This window comes from Pipistrellus kuhlii, unplaced genomic scaffold (genome assembly GCF_014108245.1).
Source record: "Pipistrellus kuhlii isolate mPipKuh1 unplaced genomic scaffold, mPipKuh1.p scaffold_m20_p_17, whole genome shotgun sequence".
NCBI classification, from domain to species: domain Eukaryota; kingdom Metazoa; phylum Chordata; class Mammalia; order Chiroptera; family Vespertilionidae; genus Pipistrellus; species Pipistrellus kuhlii.
In genome coordinates this window covers 3,275,957-3,298,134 of record NW_023425482.1, presented here as the reverse complement: position 1 = coordinate 3,298,134, position 22,178 = coordinate 3,275,957, and the positions used below count along the sequence as shown (strand labels likewise).

At 43.6% G+C, this 22,178-nt stretch overlaps 1 protein-coding gene and 1 pseudogene across 1 annotated transcript; both read left to right on the top strand.

Annotated features, from left to right (window-relative positions):
- The first annotated feature begins 2,502 nt into the window (after positions 1 to 2,502).
- On the top strand, positions 2,503 to 7,846 carry LOC118720859 (annotated as a pseudogene).
- A 9,454-nt stretch (positions 7,847 to 17,300) lies between these two features.
- LOC118720522 (40S ribosomal protein S27-like) lies at positions 17,301 to 17,646 on the top strand. The gene has a single exon (XM_036440541.2). The coding sequence runs from the start codon at positions 17,338 to 17,340 to the stop codon at positions 17,590 to 17,592; it is 255 nt and encodes an 84-aa protein (XP_036296434.1). The 5' UTR covers positions 17,301 to 17,337; the 3' UTR covers positions 17,593 to 17,646.
- The last annotated feature ends 4,532 nt before the right edge of the window (positions 17,647 to 22,178 follow it).

The following is a 22,178-nucleotide window of genomic DNA, read 5'->3' as shown; positions in this document are numbered from 1 at the left end:
TTTATAATACTTAGGTTTCAAATTTATAAACATCTTCCTAAAGGAAGAAATTTCTTGTTAAGAGAAAGGGACTTACCTTTTTCCTTAGCATGTCTGGCTGCTTCTCTGAGCACGTGGCCTATAAGTACTAGTAATCCTTGAAAAGAAGGGCAGGGAGAAGGGGAGGAGATGTTTTCCCCAAAGAATGGCTGCGGCCCTAGCTGGTTCGGCTCAATGGATAGAGCGCCAGCCTGTAGAATAGAGGGTCCAGGGGTTGATTCCAGTCAAGGGCACATGCTCTGGTTGCAGGCTCAATCCCCAATAGAAGGTGTGCAGGAGGCAGCCGATCAATGATTCTCTCTTATCATTGATGTTTCTATCTCTATCTTCCATGCCCTTCCTTTCAGAAATAATAGTAATAATAAAAAAGATTTAAAAGAAGAAAGAATGGTTGCAGTGATGCCTACAATAACATGTCCTAAGAGAGAAAATGAGCCTGGCAGTTCTCAGAGTAATGAGACACCTGCGGAAGCCTTTCCAGATCATTTTATTTTCATGGCACATTTTGAGGTTTTAGTTTTCTTGATTGGATTCTGCAAGTCTTTGCTCCTGCTTGGTCTTCCCACAGAGACCCACCTCAAGAATCCTATTTCAACGTACTCAGTCCATACCCAGTCTGCCTTAGACTCCTCCATTTTTCCCCACAATATTTACCAATTTTAAACATATATATATTTTATTGATTTTTACAGAGAGGAAGGGAAAAGGATAGAGAGTTAGAAACATTGATGAGAGAGAGACATCAATCAGCTGCCTCCTGCAAACCCCCCACTGGGGATGTGCCTGCAACCAAAGTACATGCCCTTGACCGGAATCGAACCTGAGACCCTTCAGTCAGCAGGCCGACGCTCTATCCACTGAGCCAAACCCATTTCGGCTATTTACCACTTTTTAATGTAGTATTCATGTTATCCCTGATTGCTGTGTCTAGTTGGTGGTCTGCCTCCCTGCTAGAATGAAGCCCCAGGTAGGTGGGGATCACCCCTGGTTTGTGCCCTGTGCATCCTGAATGCCAGGGCTGTGCCTTGCATATAGTGAGCACACAATAAACACTTATTGACATTTGAAAATTCAGTACCCTAATTAACCAAGTGCTAAGCTTTTAAATCTTCTTGCTCAAACCAAACCAAAAACTTTGATTGAAAAGTCTCTGCTGTTAACCCAAAGGCTACTGTAACATTTTCTAGACACAGGGTCTGGTTGCATTATTCCTTTTCATAATACCATTTCAAGCAAATCTACACTAATAAAAAGAGAAAGATGCAAATTGACCGTACCTTCACAACATCCACCAACCAATCAGGAGAGAGTATGCAAATTAACACAACAAATTGGGTTAATTTGCATATGCAGGCTCTCTGAGTGTCTGGGGCCATGGTGACGATGCAGGCATTCTGCACTGCCCCAGCTGCTTGGGGCCTCTGGGCAGCGTGGGAAGGCGGAAAGGCGGCTTCGGGCCTAAGCAAAGACAGTACCGGCAGCCAGGGAGAGGAAGGCCCATTCTTGCACAAATCTTCATGCATGGGCATCTAGTTATTGATAAATGTTAATCTTTGAATGTCAAGGTACTAAAATCTGGAAATTTTAAAAATCATGTATGTAATACATATATAAAGCAAATTTAGGGTTAATCAAGGATTCTTTAAAGACAACACATTTGTCTTTAATCATGGCATGCAGTGTCTGGGGAACTCCATATGAAAAGGTCCATGTTCGATTATAATTGTTGAAACTGTGTTTTGGATGCCTGGTAGGTGCCAGATACTTTGCCTGCATTGCCTCTAATTTTCCCAACAACCTTTTAGGTGGGTATTATTATCCACATTTACAGATGATGAAACCGAGGCCCAGAAAGGGGAAATCACTGGCCCAAGTTACACAGATCTCAGATGAGAACGAGTGTTTGCTCAGCTCCAGGGTTTGTTCCCAGACATGGTGCTCATTCTCCAGAAAATAGTGCAATGTGATTCCATGTGATAGTCACATATGTCATTGGTTTCATATTCTTAGTCAACACATATGTTTTGAGTAATTGTTATGTTCATAGCACTGTGCTGGCTTCCTTGGAGATCACTGTAAGAAGCTTGCCATCTCTCTGGGAGGTACTCATGAACCCCAGGCAGACCATGCGATGTGACAAGTGAATGGGATCCATGTGGATGCTGTGGGAGTTCTGAGCAGGGAGAACCCCTGGGGGCCAGGCTGCTGCGGCCTAATCACAGGTGCACCATTGCCCTCTGGGCCAGGCAGTCTGGGTTTGGTTGCCCGCCTCTAATTCCCCTCACAGTGCACCTCAGTTTTCATGAGAAGGGACCTTTTCCCCCACTGCACAGTCTGTTGCCATCCACTGCCCCTCCCCACCCTCTGTGGAAGCTAGGGAGGCAGATTCTAGGATGCTGATAGGAACTCCATCCACTGCAGTCCCTCGGTCAGGACCTTGGATCTCCAGTGAATGACACAAAGATGGTGGACCATCTGCTGGCAGCAATGACTATGGTGAGAAGACTGACGCAGCCACATCTGGATTGGGCTGCTCCGGGGATGAGGCCGGGGCCCAGGTCCCAGGGATTTGGGAGGTCTTTCCCAGAATCTCTTCACAGTTGGTACAATCCTTAATTTTTTTGTCTGGTCTTTACTGGAAAAGTATCTTTTCCCCTTTACTCTTTGACCTGAATTTAACCTGGATGGATCTCGTTCATGAAAATCATGCTAGGGACAATCATCCCTGAGTCAGAGTGAAGCCTGGAATTGTTGGTCTTCTCTGATGCTTTCCCCACAGGCTGAAATGTCTGCTTCTTACTTCATAAAACTGAGCAAGTCCAGTGTTTTCTTCATTCCCCGAAGTTACCTGAAGCTTGATAACTAGACAGGAAGCCAGCGGGAGTCATGGAGTCAGGGCCTGAGCAGGGGTCTGGCGGAGGTGGCCAGGGTGTGAGGCCCGGGCCTGGCTGTCCTGCAGGTTTTGCTCTGTGGGATGATGCAGGGAGAGGCTTTCCTGTATTTTGGCTCAGAGCAGAAGATCTTATCTGCGAAGTCACAGCACTGCACCTGGTCCTGAAACCTTGACAGAATTAAGCCTGGGATGACCCATTTACCCGGTGAGTGCTCTCCGGGCGATGTGTTCGTTCACAGCCTATTTTCAGAGTACATCTGCTCCTTTAAATTCTCTGCACCCGTAGCTAGTGTGCAACTGTAACTTGAATTCATCAAAGCCAATCATTCCAGTTGCTTTTTTTCAACTCGGAGGTTTGTAGTATAAGTTGTCATGGGAAAATAACTCTTAATAAATCCCTTTAAGCACAGAGAACTAGGGCAATTACTGACATTTTAAGAATTATTAAAACCTCTTAAAGTTTGTGATTTATGTTCTAAGGGACATGATAATCCTTTTTTCTTTTTCTTAGTTTTTTTCTTTTCTTTTTGAAAGGGCTTCAATTAACCTCAAGGACAAACATTGGGCACACAGACTGTTCAAGTCTAATTAATTACCTGGTTTTGCCCACAACAGTCACACCTTCAAAACTCTGAGGTTGTAGCTAATCATCTGAATTCTCCCACACTGAAATAATGGCACACGCCCTTCTGGGCAATGACAGATATATGTGCAGGGTGAATTACAAGGAGGGAAGGCACACCCCCAGAGGGAAATCAAGTTTTGTTTGTTGGTGACTCATCAATGCAGCCGTGAATTAAATATTCAATATCTGATGTAAAACATTAAAATCCTGAGGTGGCATCTTGAAGCAAAAAATACCTGAGTTGGTTTAACCAATTTCACTAATAGTTTTGTACCATGAATTCGGTTAGACATCACACAGCTGCGAAGAGCCATAGTGGGAAGATCCCAGGGACGGTGTGGCCCCAAGTCCATGAGTGAGCAAACCCAGTGGGGCTGGGGGAGGGGGTTTCTTGCAGATTATGATCAACAGGAAGCTGAAGGCCCGTCAGCTTCAGCCACTGAGGAGGTCCACCCACCCCGAACGACATTCACCTGAATTGTTTGCTGCACTAAAGCCTGCATCCAAAACATGAGCACGCTTTATGATTCAAACTTGCATTAAATTAAAAAAAAAAACAACTTTATTTTTCCATGCATTGGTAAACTTTAAAAAATAAGATAAGAGAGAAATCCTTTACCTTGAAGCCTCTCTTGGAAAAGCTACTTAAAGTATCTATGGCAAAAGATAGAAGTGGCAGTCACACATCATTGATGAGAGCCAAACCCTTTCCATTTCCCCCATACAAGGACACATCATAGCCGATTTAAAAAATACCGGAAGCCTTATCGGAGCCACAGTTGAGTATTGAGTGGTATGTAGGTCTGGAGTACAAACACAAACTAAGTGTTAGAACAGGCCAGGACACGCACAGGCACCATCGGATGTGTCTTTTCTTTGGCACAGAAGTCTGGAATTCATTGCCCCACGGGGAAAAACTGCTTGTCAATCCAGCCCTGGACACCAATACCAGCAGCAGCTCTGAGATCATCTTCATGTGTCTCAAATGGTTTCTAAAAGGCTATAGAGCCTTCCTTGTGAGGCTCAGGGACTGTCGCCAGCGGTGCACCTTCGGCCCTCTTTCCCATAGGTGCCTGCTGTGATCGAGAGAAACCGGCTTCTTCGGAGAGAGGGGAGCAGCTAAAAACAGCAAGGCCTTACTTTACACAACAGCTGGACAGCGCAGTGACTTCAACTTGATTATCATTGATCTTTTGAGAAAATCAAGTGTTTGGGTTTGAATGTTTGAGACTAACTGCAGTGCTGTCGACCTGTGACTGTCCAGGACTGATCTTCCATTGTCCAGGGCTGGTGGGCCAGGCAAGCTGCGTTGACAGAGTGCCCCCTACTCAGAGGCCCCATCAGCACCACGCCCTTCTGATGAGGGACCACGGCAGCTAACTCCGTCTTTGAGTTGTTCCACAAACTCAAGAAAGTCTGCCTCCAGACGTTCTTTTCTGTGACCAGAAAAAGAAATTCACACTAAGGAACCAATTGCTGACGAAGGGTTAATTTGTGGGAAGTCCTGGTTATCCTGGATAAATAGTAGCAAAAAAAAAAAAAAAAAAAAAAAAAAAAAAAGGAATCTATTGTACATAAAACAGGAACCAAAAGTATAGTATAGTAAAATTAAAAATGATTGGGGCTTTGCCTTGAAAATTAAACAAGCATTGAAGTATAAAAGTCAATTTTATACTTCAGAAAACTTGGGTTATAATTGCAAAAATTAACAAAAAACTGAGTCAGCTGTTGATGGAGGAGGTTCTGTTTATGGTGTGTGATGATATTCTATAAATTTCCCTCTAGGCTGTTATGGTGTGATGACACAGGACCACTCGATTAATTTTCCCAGGAACCTCCTTTTGCTACTTAACCCCTCTTTCGTATCATCCATTGATTTCCCTTCCTCAGTTGTTGAATCTTGCTCTATCCGCTTCTGTCAATGGCTCTGCTTGTGATACAAACAATCAGTATAACTTTCACAGACTGTGTGAAATCTGGCCTTTTTGGGCAATTTCATTTCATGATAGATCCATTGTAGGTGCATCTCACTCCATTGCCAAGAAAAGACTGGCCCTCAAAGTGATCACAGGAAAGACAAGATGACTCCCCTCGAGGGTCAGGAGATGTATGAGGGTTAATTTTAACCATGGCCAATTCATTAATCATGACCATTCATATTTTCATGTCATGATTTTTTTTTTATTTTATTTTTTTATTATTGATTTTGTACAGAGAGGAAGGGAGAGAGATAGAGAGTTAGAAACATCGATGAGAGAGAGTCATCGATCAGTTGCCTCTTGCACACCCCCTACTGGGGATATGCCTGCAACCAAGGTACACGCCCTTGACCGGAATCGAACCCGGGTCCCTTCAGTCCCCAAGCCGACGCTCTATCCATTGAGCTAAACTGGTCCCGGCATATTTTCATGTCATGATTACCTTGTATTCCCTGAACAACTTTGTAAATATCAGGCTTCAGATTTTTTTAAATCTCCTTTTACTTCCAAGAATGGTATGATTGCCCTTGTATTCTTTTCCAATAATACAAGCCTTTAAAATTATAAACTTTCTTGAGTAACTAAAGCTTTGACTATAGCCTCAAAAGTTATTATACACTGTTCTCATAATTATTTTCTAAATATAACTGAAATTGCCATTTTTATTATATTCAAAATTTGTTTTACCCCAAACATGTTTTATTGTAGTAATATTGGTTAATAACCTTATATGTTTCAGGTGCACAGCATTATCGTTTGATATCTGTAGTCTAGTTTGCCACTTCCGCTCGGGAGGAGCGACGGGCTCAGGCACTTCCGGGGCTGCCGCGCGGAGCCCCGCGGCGCGGGCTTGGCGGTCTTCTCGGCCCCGCAGCCGCTCCTGTCCCTGAACCCGCGGGAGGACGCCAAGTTCCACCAGGAGGTGGCCCAGGCCCGCCGCGCGACCAAGAAACAGAAGCAAGAAAAAGGAAAACCTGCTCCCGGAGTGATTTCTGTGGGCCACCACCCTCCGGCGCTTTGCGAAACCCGGGTCCGCGCCTGTTTCTCGCGGTTCGGCCCTGTGACGAGGTCAGGCTGCCCAGAAGCAAAAGGACTGGAAACAGCAGAGGCTCTGCCTTCCTGGAATCTGAATCCGAAGACGTTGCCAAGATAGTTGCTGAGACAATGAACAACTGCCTTTTTGGTGAAAGACACTCTTGAAGTGTCATTGTTTGCCGCCTGAGAAAGTACACGAGGAACTCTTTAAAGAGCGGCATCTTCCGTTGAAGAGCCCGTCTTGCCCAGCAGTGAAACGGCGCAATCAGAACCGGACACTTCTTGAAAACCTGCGGATGGAGGAGCGATTTAAAAAGAAGGAAAAGTTACTCAGAAAGAGACTAGCTAAGAAGGGAATTAATTATGATTTTCCTTCATTGGTTTTACGTAAAAAAGGAGAAAAGCAAAGCTTCAAATACAAACCTTCAGAAATCCACAAATAGACAGGCTTTACCTAAGAAGAGAAAGAAGAAGGCTCCAGCCACCCCTAAAACTCCTGAGGAGACTGTGGATAGCCAGGGCCCCACACCAGTTTGTACACCAGCATTTTTGGATAAACGAAAATCTGAAGTGGCTCAAATGAATGATGATGAAGATAATGAAATCGTTTTCAAACAGCCCTTATCTGGCATAAAAGAACAAACACAAGAGACTGCAACACCTACACTGTCAAGGAGAAAAAGGCAAAGAAAAAGCAATCAGTGATTCTAATGCATTATGAATAATACTTCTTCTGGAAAAGGTGATTTTATTATGAGGACTGTGTATCGGAAGAAACACTTGGTTCGCGTCAGAAAGAGGAATTGGTGACTCTGGCTTACCTGCCCCAGCTGAAACATAGGTGCGCACACCGTCCTGCAGGAGCCAGGCCACTGCCTCCGCCCCGCTTCCCAGTTTTCTTCCCAGACTCATACCTGCCTTCAGTGACTGCATAAAAGCGTCACCATTAACTGCAGGTTTAAATACTAACTGCAGTGTTTGTTAAATAAAGAAAATAAAACGTTGCTTTATTGTCTCCATAGTTCTCTGTATAGACTGTGCACATTTAACCCATAAGGGTATTTTAGACTTCAGCATCCAGTGGTTAAAACTGAACATTTAAGTACAGTGAGAAGGCAATTCAAGACTGTATGTAGTATATGTGTATATGGTCGTTTTCCTAATTTCAGTTAGTTTTCGGTAAGCTAGTATGGACTACTAATCAGTTCAATATCATCAATATGGAATTGTATTTCATGGTTTAAACAGTGACCAGCAAATAAATGTGCTTTTTTTTTTTCAATTTATTTGTATGCAAGTGGGACTTGGGTGTCTTGAAATAAAATAGGTTTTCACCTAAAAAAAAAAAAAAGAAGTCTAGTTTGCATTCCTCACCATATATTTGATTCCCTTTACCCATTTGCTCTTCCCCACCTCCCTTTCCCTCTGGTAACTTCTAATTTGTTGTCTATATTTATGAATTTATTTTTGTTTTGTTTGCATCTGTGTTTTTATATTTCATACTAGAGGCCTGTTGTGTATGGGTGGAGTCCTTTAGCCTGGCCGGTGATCGAGGCCTGTCAGGGGGGCAACTGGGAAGAGAGAGGGATCCCAGGAGGTTGCCAGGTGGGGGAAGGGATTGCAGGAGGTTGGCTGGCCAGCTCCCTGATTGGGGCTGATGAGGGGCCAGCTGACTAGGGGGGAGGGACAGTGGGAGGTTGGCCAGCCATGAGGGCGGGGCTGCCCCAAGTGGGAGGGGCCCCGAGAGGTTGGTTGTGGGAGTGCGCTGACCACCAGGGGGCAGCTCCTATGTTAAGTGTCTGCCCCCTGGTGGTCAGTGCATGTCTTAGTGACTGGTCAACTGGTCATTTGGTCATAATGGTTGCTTAGGCTTTTGTATATATAGATAAGTGAAATCATATACTTTATAACATTTTCCATAAGACTTATTTCACTTAACATAATATCATCAAGACCTATCCATGTCTCAAATGGCAATAGTTCATCCTTTTTTCATTTAATCCAATATTTCATTGTGTATTGTGTATCTATCTATCTATCTATCTATCACCTGTCTAACTAAATCACATCACCTTTCCCTTCATCCATCAACATATACCTAGGTTGTTTCCATATCTTGGCTATCCTAGTCTACCTAATAAAAGAATAATATACAAATTAACCATCACTCTGCTATACCAACAAGCCACACCCACCAGCCATGCTCACCAGCCAATCAGAGTGAGTATGCAAATTAACCCCATCCAAGATGGCTGCTGCCAGTGAGAGATGAGGAACACTTGGGTTTCCCTGGTAATGGAGGAAAACAAGCTTTCCACACATCCTGGCTGGTCCAGGCCTCCACACAAGGATACAAAGTTTCAATTATAGAAGGCAAATAAACCCCACAGAGTGAGCAGAAGGCTTGGCTCCACTCCAGGCTACAAAGTTTCAATTGTAGAAGGTAAATAAATTCCAGATACCAGGGCCTCTGCTTGGATTGCCATGGGGGAGGGAGGGTATGGCCGGCCTGCAAACCACCACAGGCCCCTTGCCCAGGCTGCCCCACACCCCAAGGGAACCCACACCCTGATTTGGGACAGCCTTCAGGGCAAACCAGCTGGCCCCAACCCATGCACCAGACCTCTATCTTATCTAATAAAAGAGTAATATGCAGATTGACCATCACTCTAACACACAAGATCAAGATGGCTGCCCCCATGTAGTCAAAGATCCTGCCCCCATGTGGACACAAGATGGCCACCACAAGATGGCCTGCAAGGGAGGGCAGTTGGGGGTAATCAAGCCTGCAGGGGAGGGCAGTTAGGGGTGACCAGGCTGTCAGAGGAGGGAAGTTGTGGGCAAACAGGCTGGCAGGGGAGCAGTTAGACATCAATCAGGTTGGCAGGGCAGTGGTTAGGGGTTAATCAGGCTGGCAGGTGGAAGCGGTTAGGGGCAATCAGGAAGACAGGCAAGTGAGCAGCTGGGAGCCAGCAGTCCTGGATTGTGAGCGGGATGGCCCACTGCCCATTTAGGGGTTAGAGAGGGTGCAGGCTGGGCTGAGGGATCCCCTCCCCCCCCCCCCGCCTTATGCACAAATTTCGTGCACCAGGCCTCTAGTAATATTATAAAGAGATAATATGCAAATTGATTGTCACACAATCACAAAGATAGTGGCACCTACAGTTGGGGGCAGGGCCAGCTGCTCCATGTGCCTGCCACCAGAGTCCCATCAGCCATGCTGGGGGCCTCAGATCCTCCTGCACCCCCACTGACTGAGGCTTAGGCAAGGAGGCCTGGTGAGGTGCAGGCAAGCCTCAGATGGCAGCTGCCCAGCTGTCCAGGACCAGCCTGAGGCACAGGGAAGCCTCAGATGGCAGTCACCCAACCGCCCCCAGGACTGGCCTGAGGCTCAGGTAACCAGGGCCAGCCGAGGCTTGTGCTGCTGGCAGTGGCAGCAGTAGAGGTGTGATGAGGGCATCACCTTCCCCTGATTGCTGGGTCGCCTTCTGCCCCTGAGGGCACCTGGTCTGTGAGAGGGGGCAGGCCAGGCCGAGGGACCCACTGCTCCAGTGCATGGGCCTCTAGTTGTAAATAATGTTGCAATGAGCATAGGGGTACATATACTTTTTGAATTAGTGTTTTAATATTCTTTGGATAAATATCTGGAAAAGGGATTGCTATGTCGTATGATAGTTGTATTTTTAACTCAAAAGAATTTTTTAAAAATGGTTTTTCTTTTGATTTAGAAATTACTTAATTATTTAATTGATCCTTTTTATTTAACAGCTATTTTTTTATTGCATTATGGACAATGGAAGTTCTACTTTGGGGACTATATTCACATTTCCTTTATTATCTAGTGTAATTTTGTGTGTGTAAATGTTCCATGGACATTTGAAAAGGATGTATGTTCTTTTGTCAATATAGTGTTGATATACTTTACCTATTAAATTAGTTATATGTTGATATTCAGATCTGGCATGTTTTTTTTTTTTAATAACATCTTTGGGGAGAAAAAAGATGGTGACCGGCAAGAAGGTAGGGAGGAAGATAGTGATAGAGAAGTGTGTGGACATGTGTTTGTGTGTGTGTGTGTGTGTGTGAGAGAGAGAGAGAGAGAAAGAGAGAGAGAGAGAGATTGAGAGAGAGAGAGAGAACTAGGGACAGTTAGATTCTGCAGGTCTTCCAATGGAGCTGCTAAACTAGGTAGTCTTAGATGGCAAAGCCCTGCTGCCACTGCAAACACTCCAGGGGTGGCCAGCGCAGGCACAGAGACCATGCCATCTTGAAAAACAGAGCTGCATAAGACTTGGATCCTAGCCTCACCACCACTCCTCAGCCCTCTCCGACCACAAACTCTGATAATACCATGCTACTCACTGTCCCTCACTTCCTCACTATGTTCCTGAATGCTTCCCTGGTTTTTTATTTTCTTTTTGGCCTGGCTGACTCATACTTTCTGAAGTACCCCCGCAAGAAGATGGGAAGCCTTTTTTGATCAGCACTCCAAGACCAGATGAAGCACCCCTACATGGTGTTTCCCTGGCACCAGGTATTCATCCAGATCACATGCATCCCATATCACACTTTTTACTTCTGTCTGTCTTCAACTAGAGTGAAAACTCTTGAGAGCAGAAATAATGTCTTAATTACCATCTAACCCCAATATTAAGCAAAGTGCCTAGCATATAGCAGATGTTGTATAGATATGAAATGAATGAATAAATAGCTCAGCATCATCTGTGACTTTTGTAACTGAAGAAGGCTGTTTATTTTGTGGTAAACAAAATCATAAAATGCACTATCTTAACCATTTTTAAGTTCATGTTCAGTAGTATTAAGTATATTTACATGTTGTAAAACAGATCTCTGGAACTTTTTATTTTGCAGATCTAGAACAATAATTCTTTTTTTTTTTAAAATATGTTTTATTGATTTTTACAGAGAGGAAGGTAGAGAGATAGAGAGATAGAAACATCGATGAGAGAGAAACATCGACCAGCTGCCTCCTGCACATCCCACAACGGGGATGTGCCCGCAACCAATGTACATGCCCTTGACCGGAAGTGAACTTGGGACCCTTCAGTCCGCAGACCGACGCTCTACCACTGAGCCAAACCAGTTTCGGCTAGAACAATAATTATTTTCCCCTACCCCCAAACTTAGCCACAATTCAGCTGTCTAAATCTATGAATTTGGCTACCCTAGATATCTCATATAATGGGATTATACAGTATTTGTCATTTTTGACTGCTTATTGAACTTAGCAGTGTTCTCCTTTTCAAAGGATGCATAGTATTCCATTGCATGTTTATGCTATGTTTTGCTTATCCACTCATCTACTGATGGACATTTGTGTTGCTTCCACCCATTGGTGACTTTATCATGATTTTCTATATGATTATTGTTATTGTTGTTGTTAATCCTCACTCATTTTCTATTGATTTTTATGGAGAGTGGAAGAGAGAGGGAAAGACAGAGAGAAACATCAATGTGAGAGAAACACATTGATCAGTTGTCTCTCGCACAAGTCCTGACCAGGGCCCTGGCCAGGGAGGAGTCTGCAACCCAGGTACCGGCCCTTTACTGGAATCAAACCTGGGACCCTTTGATCTGTAAGCTGATGTTCTATCCACTGGGCCAACCAGCTAGTGCCTAATATATATATTTCAGAGAGGAAGGGAGAGACAGAGAAGCATCAATGAAGTGAGAGAACCATTGATCAGCTGCCTCCAGCACACCCCCCTACTGGGGATTGAGCCCAAAGCCAGTATATGTGCCCTGATGGGAATGAAACTATGACCTTATGGTTCATAGGTTGATGCTCAACCACTGAACCACACCAGCCAGGCAATTTTCTATAATATTAAAATTCTCATTTTTCACAAGCTTCTGATCCTACAATATTTAAATACAGTATTACAGATAACATATGCAAATACATGCTTTCTAGAAATATAAAAGGCTTTATTAAATACTAGAGGCCTGATGCACAAAATTCGTGCAAGGGGCTCAGCCCTCACAGTCATGGCTTCATCTGGAAGGTTGTCCAGAGTCTGGACATGTGTCAAACACAAGGCCCGCGGGCCAAATCCGTCCCGCCAGGCCTTGCAATGTGGCCCACACCGCGCTGTCACCACTGCACTCCGCTGCATTTCCATCACAATGACAGTTTATGACTGTTCAGTAAACCATTCGGCCCGCGATTTAGGCTGGATTTTAGATTTTGGCCCCTTCACTGATTGAGTTCGACACCCCTAGTCCAGACAGTTGTTCTGCTGTTTGGCCATCTGGTCTAATTAGCATATTATGCTTTTATTATTATAGACTAGAGGCCTGGTGCACAAAATTCTTGCATGGAGAGGGATTCCCACAGCCCAGCCTGCACCCTCTCCAATTGGGGACCCCTTGGGTGACATCCCTCTTGCAATCTGGGACTGCTCACTCTTCACTCTTCACCTGCCTGCCTGTCTGATTGCCCCTAACTGCCTCTGCCTGTCAGCCTGGTCACCCCTAACTGCCCTCCCTCCCAGCCTGGTTGCCTCCAACTGCCCTGCTGACCTGATCTCACCCCCAACTGCCCTCCCCTGCTGGCCTGATCTCACCCCCAACTGTCCTCCTCTGTTGGTCAATTTGGTTCTGATTGGTCAGTTTCTATGCCAGTCAGTGTCAGAAGCTCTGCCTCCTTAGGAAGCCATTGGTTCTTCACAGCACCTACATTTGGTTCTGATTGGTTGGATCATATGCCAATCAATGTCAAAAGCTCTGCCTCCTAGGCAGCCATTGGATCCTCACAGCACCCAAATTTGGTTCTGATTGGTCAGTTCCTGTGCCAGTCAATGTCTCTGGGCCTATCAATGGGGCCTAATCAGAAAGGCGGGGCTGATCAGCAGCCCTGGTAGAGGCCTGGAGAGAAATGGAGGCACAGCTGCTGACAAGACAGAGAGAAAGAGAGAAGCAAGTGCTGATCAAAAGCTGCCAAAAGGCAATGGATCAGTCCCTGCTACTCTCTTCAGGCCTCTCTCTGTCCCTGATTTGCAGCCCCCTCAGCAGTTAGTGCTGGGGCACTCTGCCTGCAATGGAAGCAGTCAGCACTGGTTACTGGTTATTATGACCCAGGGATTTTATATATTAGGATAAGCTTCTGTTGCTATTAAAAAGTTATTCACACTTTTTCCTTTTAAAATATATATTTTTAAAAAATATATATTTTATTGATTTTTTACAGAGAGGAAGGGAGAGGAATAGAGAGTCAGAAACATTGATCAGCTGCCTCCTGCACATCTCCCATTGGGGATGTGCCCACAACCAAGGTACATGTCCCTGACTGAAATTGAACCTGAAACCTTTCAGTCCACAAGCCATCACTCTATCCACTGAGCCAAATCAGCTAGGGCTATTCACACTTTTTCAAAAAAAACCTTTTGTCAATTTATGTATTTTAATATATATTTTATTGTATAAATCCTCATTTAAAGAAGAAATATGTGTAGGATTTGGTACAATATAATTTATACAGAAGAATGAATCTAATAAGGTCACTTTTTAAACTTTGAAGTATAATTTCTATATTAGAGATCCAGGGCATGAATTTGTACATGAGTGAGGTCTGGCTGGGGCCAATCTGGCCAGGCCAACCAGGAGGAGGGGACACGGGAGGTTGGCTGGCTGGTCTCGCCTGCAATCAGTGCTGGGGGGGGGATAGGAGGGAGGGGATAAGCTGCGGGGAGGAGCTGCAGGCCATTGGTCCCAAGCCACACTCCCTGGTTGAACTCCTGGTCAAACTCCTGGTCAAGGGGACAATTTGCATATTAGCCTTTTATTATACAGGATAACATATTATGTATCTCTTCCAAAGCTAAGTATATTTCTTTTTTAAACAAGAAAGAACACAAATAATTGATTTTGGTTTTGTTCACAATGTCCAAACATGTAGGGAATTTTTATGAGTGTATTTGAGCCAACAACACACCAGGAAACAAGATCTCAAATGCTCTGGAGAAGGACAGTTTCACAGTTCTTTTTATAAATTTGGAATTAAAAAGGGAACATAAGGAAGATTACATGAAGGTGGGAGAGAAAGCAAGGTGGAGAAATCTCTATTATTGGGTTACAAGATAGTTAACGAGATCATGGCTTCCTTGAGGGTTGTTATGCCTCTGAGAGGTCTGAAAAAGATTACTTTGGCATTTCAAAGGTGTGCTAACCTAGAGGCACAAGAACAATGGACAGGGTTTGTTTAATTAAGATAAACCTTTTACTAAAGAAATTATAGGCCTGGGGTGTGACTACTCACCACAACCTGTCCAGTTAGGAATTTGTGATCAGATTACTCTGTGAGGTTACTTTCAGTCACTGTTTTATTAAAGAGCCCCTTTTCATTGACAGTTCAAATAACAGACAGCCCAAGGAGACATTTTTAATCAACACCTGAGATCAGATGGGGTGGATAGAGTTCTATGCACTGATGGTCAAATTATAGTGCAACCCATACAAATAGGCACTCAGCTCCTCGAGGGATAAGAAGACAAAAGAAAAAGAGGTGGCAAAAAAAAAATAAAAAATAAAATCCAATAATAGTCCCAGTCATAATCCTGTTACGTTTAAGGCAGTAACCTATGTTAGGCATATCTTTTCCTATTAATTTTGAGAATTTGTTCACTACTGGTTGAGGTTCATTCAAATGGACATTTATGTGAATTCTCTCTCTTTTCCTGCTATTGTAAGCAATGATATAATGTACTTCCTTGTATTTTTTGTATAATGATCTTCTTAAAATAAATGACTGACATGGAATAGGTGGGTCAAAGGGTATGCACACTTCCAGGTATATAAATTTGGCATATAAATGGCCAAATAATCTTTCAGAAAGGCTTTCACCAAACTACTCTCCCACTGACCATATATAAATTGCCAATTTCCTTACCTTCTCACTAATGCCATTTACTAACATTCTTTTAAAAAAATTGATTTTGGAGAAAGAGAAACAGAGAGAAACAGAGATAAACATTGATTGGCTGCCTCCGGTATGCAATCCAAATGGGGATTGAATCCACAACCTGGATATGAGCCCTTATCAGGAATAGAACCCATGACCTTTTGGTATATGGGACAATGCTCCAACCAAATGAGCCACAGTGGCCAGGGCCATTAACATTCTCTTTGATGATTTGTAATCACAGACAAAATGTAGGATCTCATTGATTTAATTGTATTTCTTTAACAATAACATATTTTTGCGTGTGCCAGGCCATTAACTGTTTCTTTGTAAAAATGCTTGTGCATGTGCCTTGACATTTTTAATATTGTGCTCTTCATTTTTGATTATTGACTTTTAAGAGTTTCTTGTATGATAAGGATAGTCATACTTCATTATCTGCTGCAAATATTTTTCCAGTTTCTTATTTGTTAATGATTTTATTTATGTGTATTTTTACATCCAAAAGTTTATGTGATCAACTCTAGAAATTGTTTCTTTTATCTTTTTGATTTGGAAGTCAAGCTTAATACCTCTGAGTGGCATGTTCCTAACCCATAGGGGAGCAACTTGCTAACTTATGGGGCAACAGGCAGGTGCTAATGAGGGAAATGCCTCCCCCCACTCCCCTGTACTGTGTGCATGGAGATCTTACCTGCTGCAGGCCATAACCAGTGATATCTGCCTAGTAACACAGTGAATGATACGGGGGTGAGGGAGGTGTACCTGTCCCTTCTGCACAATGGCTGCTTTCACACCCAAAGCACCAGCAGAAGCTGATCTGACCATGGAACAATGATGAACATTAGGAAATTAATATGACACAACATAGCAACAAATCCAAAGACCCAATCTGATTTTCTCCAGTTAGCCCCTCAGTGTCTTTTTACACTAATCCAGAATCCAGCCTAACATCCTGCGTTGTCTTTAGTCATCATGTCTCCTTTGTCTCCTCCAATCCAAGACAATTTCTGATCTTTCTTTGTCTTCTAGGAACTTAATATTTTTAAAGAATATGGGCCAGTTATTTTATAGAATGCTCCTCCATTTGAGTTTATCTGACACTTTCTCATGATTAGATTGAGCAAGGACGCCACAGGAATCGCATGCCTCTGTCCATGCGTCATACCAGAGGCCACGATGTCTATGTGTCATGTTCCTGCTGACGTTAAATTTGAATACATGCTGACAGTGGTATCTTCCAGGCTTCTCCACTGTACATTATTATTTTTCCCATTGCAATTAGTAAGTACTTGTGAGGAGATACTTTGAGAATATGTAAATATCCTACTTCTCATTGTACTTTCACTCACTGATTTTAACATTCAATGATAATTATTCTTACAACAATTATCACTGCAGTGTTGTCTGAAGGTGATTTGCTATTTTAATCATTCTTTCTACATTTATTAATTGGAATTTTCCAGAAAGAAGAGCTGTTTTTTCCCCCTTTGGCATTTATTTGTTTATTTAATTATTTATTTAGAACAGTATGAACTCATAGGTATTTATTTTATTCTTCAAGCTATCAGTCATTAACTATTATTTATTTTGTTACTCCAGTTGCCCCAGATCTAGCCATTGGGAACTTCTAAGTAACTTCTATGTTCTTTTGCTATGTAACCCCAAAATTTTGTGAGCATTTCTTTATTTTTTGGTACCAAAAGACATGCCAGATTCTTGTGTTTTTCCTGCCCAATGCTGGAATCAACCAGTTTTCTAATGAGCCCTGGTTTCTCTCTTTGAAGAGAGTGCTTTAGAAACCATGATATGGCTTTTCCGGCGGTGATGACCTCCCCACGACAATATGCCTCTCGCTAAGGATCTCCTCCATCCCTCTCCAGAAGAGGAGAAGAGGAAACACAAGAAGAAGCGCCTGGTGCAGAGCCCCAATTCCTACTTCATGGATGTCAAATGCCCAGGATGCTATAAAATCACCACTGTCTTTAGCCACGCACAAACGGTAGTTTTGTGTGTTGGTTGCTCCACTGTTCTCTGTCAGCCAACAGGAGGAAAAGCAAGGCTTATAGAAGGATGCTCCTTCAGAAGGAAGCAGCACTAAAAGCACCTCAAATCAAGATGAGTGGGAAACCATCCCAATAAACACATTTTGGATTAAAAAAAAAGAAAAAAAAGAAAGAAACCATAATATGGTCTCTTGGTGGAATGATTGTTTCTGGGGTGTGACTGCATCTAGGTCCTTTCAGGACAAAGATATATATGTGTACTCTCTCACACACCTACACACATTCATATTTATTTCTCTATCAGTCTGTGCATATATTAACAAATCACAAATTCATTCTGATAATCTCTGATTCCAGCCCAACACCACAGGATTCATTCTAGTCTTCCTCTTTCCTTATTTGTAACTCCTTTTTCCAACAAGAAGGAACTTGCTGTTATTATCCAAATGTACTTACTTACTTGTTCAGTCCTAACACATACATAAAATAGTTTCAGAATTGCTATCATAACCACATCCCAGTTGGTGTTAATTGTTTATTTTTGAAGTGTGTGAAACCTTATCATGGTTCTCAGAGTCAAAGATACACAAAAAGTTACACTCACATAGGTAAGTGTAACGGGATAGGGCAGAAAGAAATGGGGGAAGGATGAGAGGACTGATTCCTCTTATCCCTTCTACACTCTCCTCTCATCCCTTCTACCCTCTTCCCATTCCCTATTCTTTTAAATATATATATTGTTTTCAGAGAGGAGAGAGATAAAATCATCTGCATGTCCCCCACTGGGGATAGGGCCCACATTGGGGATTGGATCCACAACCCGGGCCTGTGCCCTTGACTGGGATTGAACCTGGGACTCTTCAGCCCAAAGGCTGATGCTCTATACACCAAGCCATACCAGCTAGGGCTCCCCATTCTTTTTACCCAGTTCTCCTCCAACCCTTGTGGGTAACCAGTCTCATTAATTTCTGGTTTATTTTTTTCTGTATTTCTTTTGCAAGAAGGATTCCCTGTCCAATCTTGATGGTAAATGGACAAATGCAATGGTCTAGGCTTTAAGGATAAAGTGAGTCTCCCAAGTAGGTGATCCCAGTACTTGGACCAGAAGAAGTGCTGGCAAATGGTGAGGGGAATCCATGAAGGGGGGGGGGGGTAGGGGAGGCGGGTGATGAAGATCAGTGTAGCCTTGAGGCCAGCTGTAGTAGCAGCAGCTATAGTTCATCCACTAGCTATCTTCTGGTAAATTTGTTGAGGAAAGAAGACCATCCAAAATCCCAAAGAAGCTATTCGCAGACTGGATTAACTTGTTATAAGTAATAAGTGGATTCAAGCAGTGCAAGAGGTGGACTGTCGTGGATGTCATGGGGCACCCTCAGTTCCCCCATTCAGGAAAGCAACTCCCATACTCCCAAATGTGTTTTCTAAAGCCTCATAAGTACATGACACAACAGCATGTGCATAAAACAGAACCTTACCTTCCTATGAGATTAGATCAGAGTCTAACAGACAAAAAGATACATGCATACCACAGAGAAGAAAAGTAAGGTCAGTAAGAACTGGAATAGTCAGCAAAAGCCAGGGTTGAGACTTGACTTGGGGCTTGAGGAATGGGAAGGAACTGGATATGAGGAGTTGAGAAAGGTGGCCCACTGGATGGCACACCAGACCTGGTGGGTATTGTTGCTTTCCTCATTCATTCTCTACCTCCTTCCCCCATTTCTTTCTGCCTTAGACACAGCCTGCTCTCCTACCCTGTTTTGTGGCTTCATCCCATAGCTAAAATAAGGCTAAACTGTTTTTGAAAGGAGTGTCATTGTTTGGACTCCCAAGTTTTGTCCAGGTCTTCCCACCTGTGGCTACAGTGGGTCTCTTTCACAGTCCTAGAACAATTCTCCAATTTTCATCAGCAAGTATTCCTTAGCTAGCTCCTGGGGTGCCCCCATACGGTGCTGCACCATTACCATCTCCTATCACCAGTCTCCTGAGGACAGGTTCCTGAGCATAGCCTCTGCTTCCGCTTTTTCTTCTCAAAGTTGCTGCCTATATGCCAGGGGGACTGATTCCTGATCTTTACAGAAACATAAATCCTAGAGGCTTCAAAGCAGTTCTGCACCCACTCCAGTTCCCACCAAACTGAAGAAACGGGGCCGTTCACAGGGGGAAGGGGGAATGTCACTCTCTTCATAAGGACTACAAAAGAGCAACTATCCCTCCCAACCCCAGCTCCCCCTCCCCCAGAGACCTTTGTAAAGAAAACAAACTCCACCTTCCTCTTTCCGTCAAAACCCCAACATTTATGTGAATGGAGGTGGCTTCACCTGTCAAGTCCAAGCAAATCTGAATGCTAATTTAAGTTCACACAGGAGCTGAACATTACTATAGGAACCTAAAAAACTATAAAAGGAAGAAACAATGACAAAGGCTTAGAGTCTAGGCCCTAGACAACTTTAAGCTGAGGAATTGTGGCCGACAAGTCTACCCAACATGGCGATGCTTCCCTGGCTTCCTTCTCATCTGTTGAGAACAAGCCCTGCACCTCCCCATCCCAGCTCCTTGCTCCATAGAGCTGCCAGCACTTGAGATAGTGCCTGGCACAGAGTGGGAATTCAATAAAGATCCAATGATTGAGACAGATGAAAATGAATGCAGAAATGAGTTAATGGGATAACCACATTCCTCTGTCTGGAGACCTCACCTTCTCACCTCGCCTCTGCAGCTCCCAGCCATTGACCTGGCATGTGCACTTTCATGAGAGGATGGGGATTCCTCAGAAGCCCAAAGGTTGCTCCCAGGGCTTCCACATCATCTCGGAGCCCCAAAGTGGTCTCTTACTACCTCTTCTTCCTTCTTCACCACTCTCCTTCCCTTCCAGAGTCCTGCTCCCCACTCCCTGGTTCCATTTCTCTGCATGTCTTGGGTTTGCCTGGCAGAGACACAGTTGCCATTAGTGGTCAAAGTAGGAAGTGAGACTCAAAGCTCTTCCGTTGAGCTCAACTTTATCCATTTGGCTGCCTGGGCTTACTCTGATTTGTTAATGTTTTAGTGTGTCCTCTTTTAAGTTAATGTTAACACTATAATGTACCTCAAATGCTTTTTTTCTAAATAAACTTTGTTTTTTAGAACAATTTTAGAATTGCAAACTATTGAAAAGATAGTATTGAGATTTCCCATTTATTCTGCACTCAGTGTCCCCTATTATTAACATCTCATATTAGTATAGTGTATTTGTTGATGAGCTATTATTGTTACATTATCAAATAAATTAAAGTCAGTTCTTCCTTGGGATTTGCTTTTTACCCAATGTCCTTTTTCTGTTCTAGGTCCCCAGGCAGGACATCACATTACATTTAGTTGTCAAGTCTCCTTTGGTTTCTTCAGACTAACATACTTCCTCTGACTTTCCTTTTTTTATATATATACATTGACAGTTGTTAGGAGTACTGTTCAGGTCTGTTTTGTTTTGTTTTTAATATATTTTATCGATTTTTTACAGAGAGGAAGGGAGAGGGATAGAGAGTTAGAAACATTGATCAGTTGTCTCCTGCACACCCCCTACTGGGGATGTGCCCACAACCAAGGTACGTGCCCTTGACCGGAATCGAACCTGAGATCTTTCAGTCCGCAGGCCGACGCTCTATCCACTGAGCCAAACCGGTTTCGGCTAGGTGCTGTTTTTAAAAATATATATTTTTATTGATTTCAGAGAGGAAGGGAGAGGGAGAGAGAGATCGAAACATCAATGATGAGAGAGAATCATTGGTCCAATGCCTCCTGCATGCCCCCTACTGGGGATTGATCCCGCAACCCAGAATCAAATCTGGAACCCTTTATCCCAGCCAATGCTCTATTCACTGAGCCAAACCGGGTAGGGCTCAGGTACTGTATTTTACAGAGTGTCCCTCTTTTGGGATTTGGTGTTTTTCTCAAAGTTAGATTGTGGTTATCAGTTCTTGAGAGAAAGATCAAGAGGTAAGTGCCATTTTATTAACATGGTTTATGACTGTTGATGTTGAGCTTGATCACCTGGCTGTAGTAGTGTTTGTCAGATTTCTCCACTGTAAAGTTTCTCTTTATTTTCCGCTTTCATGCTCTACTTTTCATAAGGAAGTTGCTATGTGCAACCCACATTGAAAGAGTAGAGAATTAGCCCTGGCCAGTGTGGCCCCATTGGAGCATCATCCTGTACACTGAAAATTCACACGTTCAATTCTCTCAAAATCAATAAAAGCATGTCCTTGGGCGAGGATTGAGAGTGGGGAATTATGCTCCCCAACCTGAGAATGGAGTAGTTACATAAGTTATTTGAATTTTTCTGTGTGGGAGATTTGTCTCTTCTCTGCCATATATTTACTCAAATATATATATAAAGCCTAAGTGACTGTTGCAACTGAAACAACCAAATGTATGACTGAACAAGCTCAGGGGGTGACCAGATTGGCAGGGGGGTTAGTGAGGGCTGACCAGGATGGCAGAGGAGGGCTGTGAGGGGTAACCTGCCTAGCAGGTAGGCAGTTGGGGGCAACCAAGCTGGCAGGGGGGGGCAGTAAGAGGTGACAAGGCTGGCAGGGGCGGCAGTTAGGGGTGACCAGGCTGGCAGAGGGAGGGGGCAGTTAGGAGTAATCAGGCAGGCAGGAAAGTGAGCAGATAGGAGCCAATGGTCCTGGATTGTGAGAGAGATGTC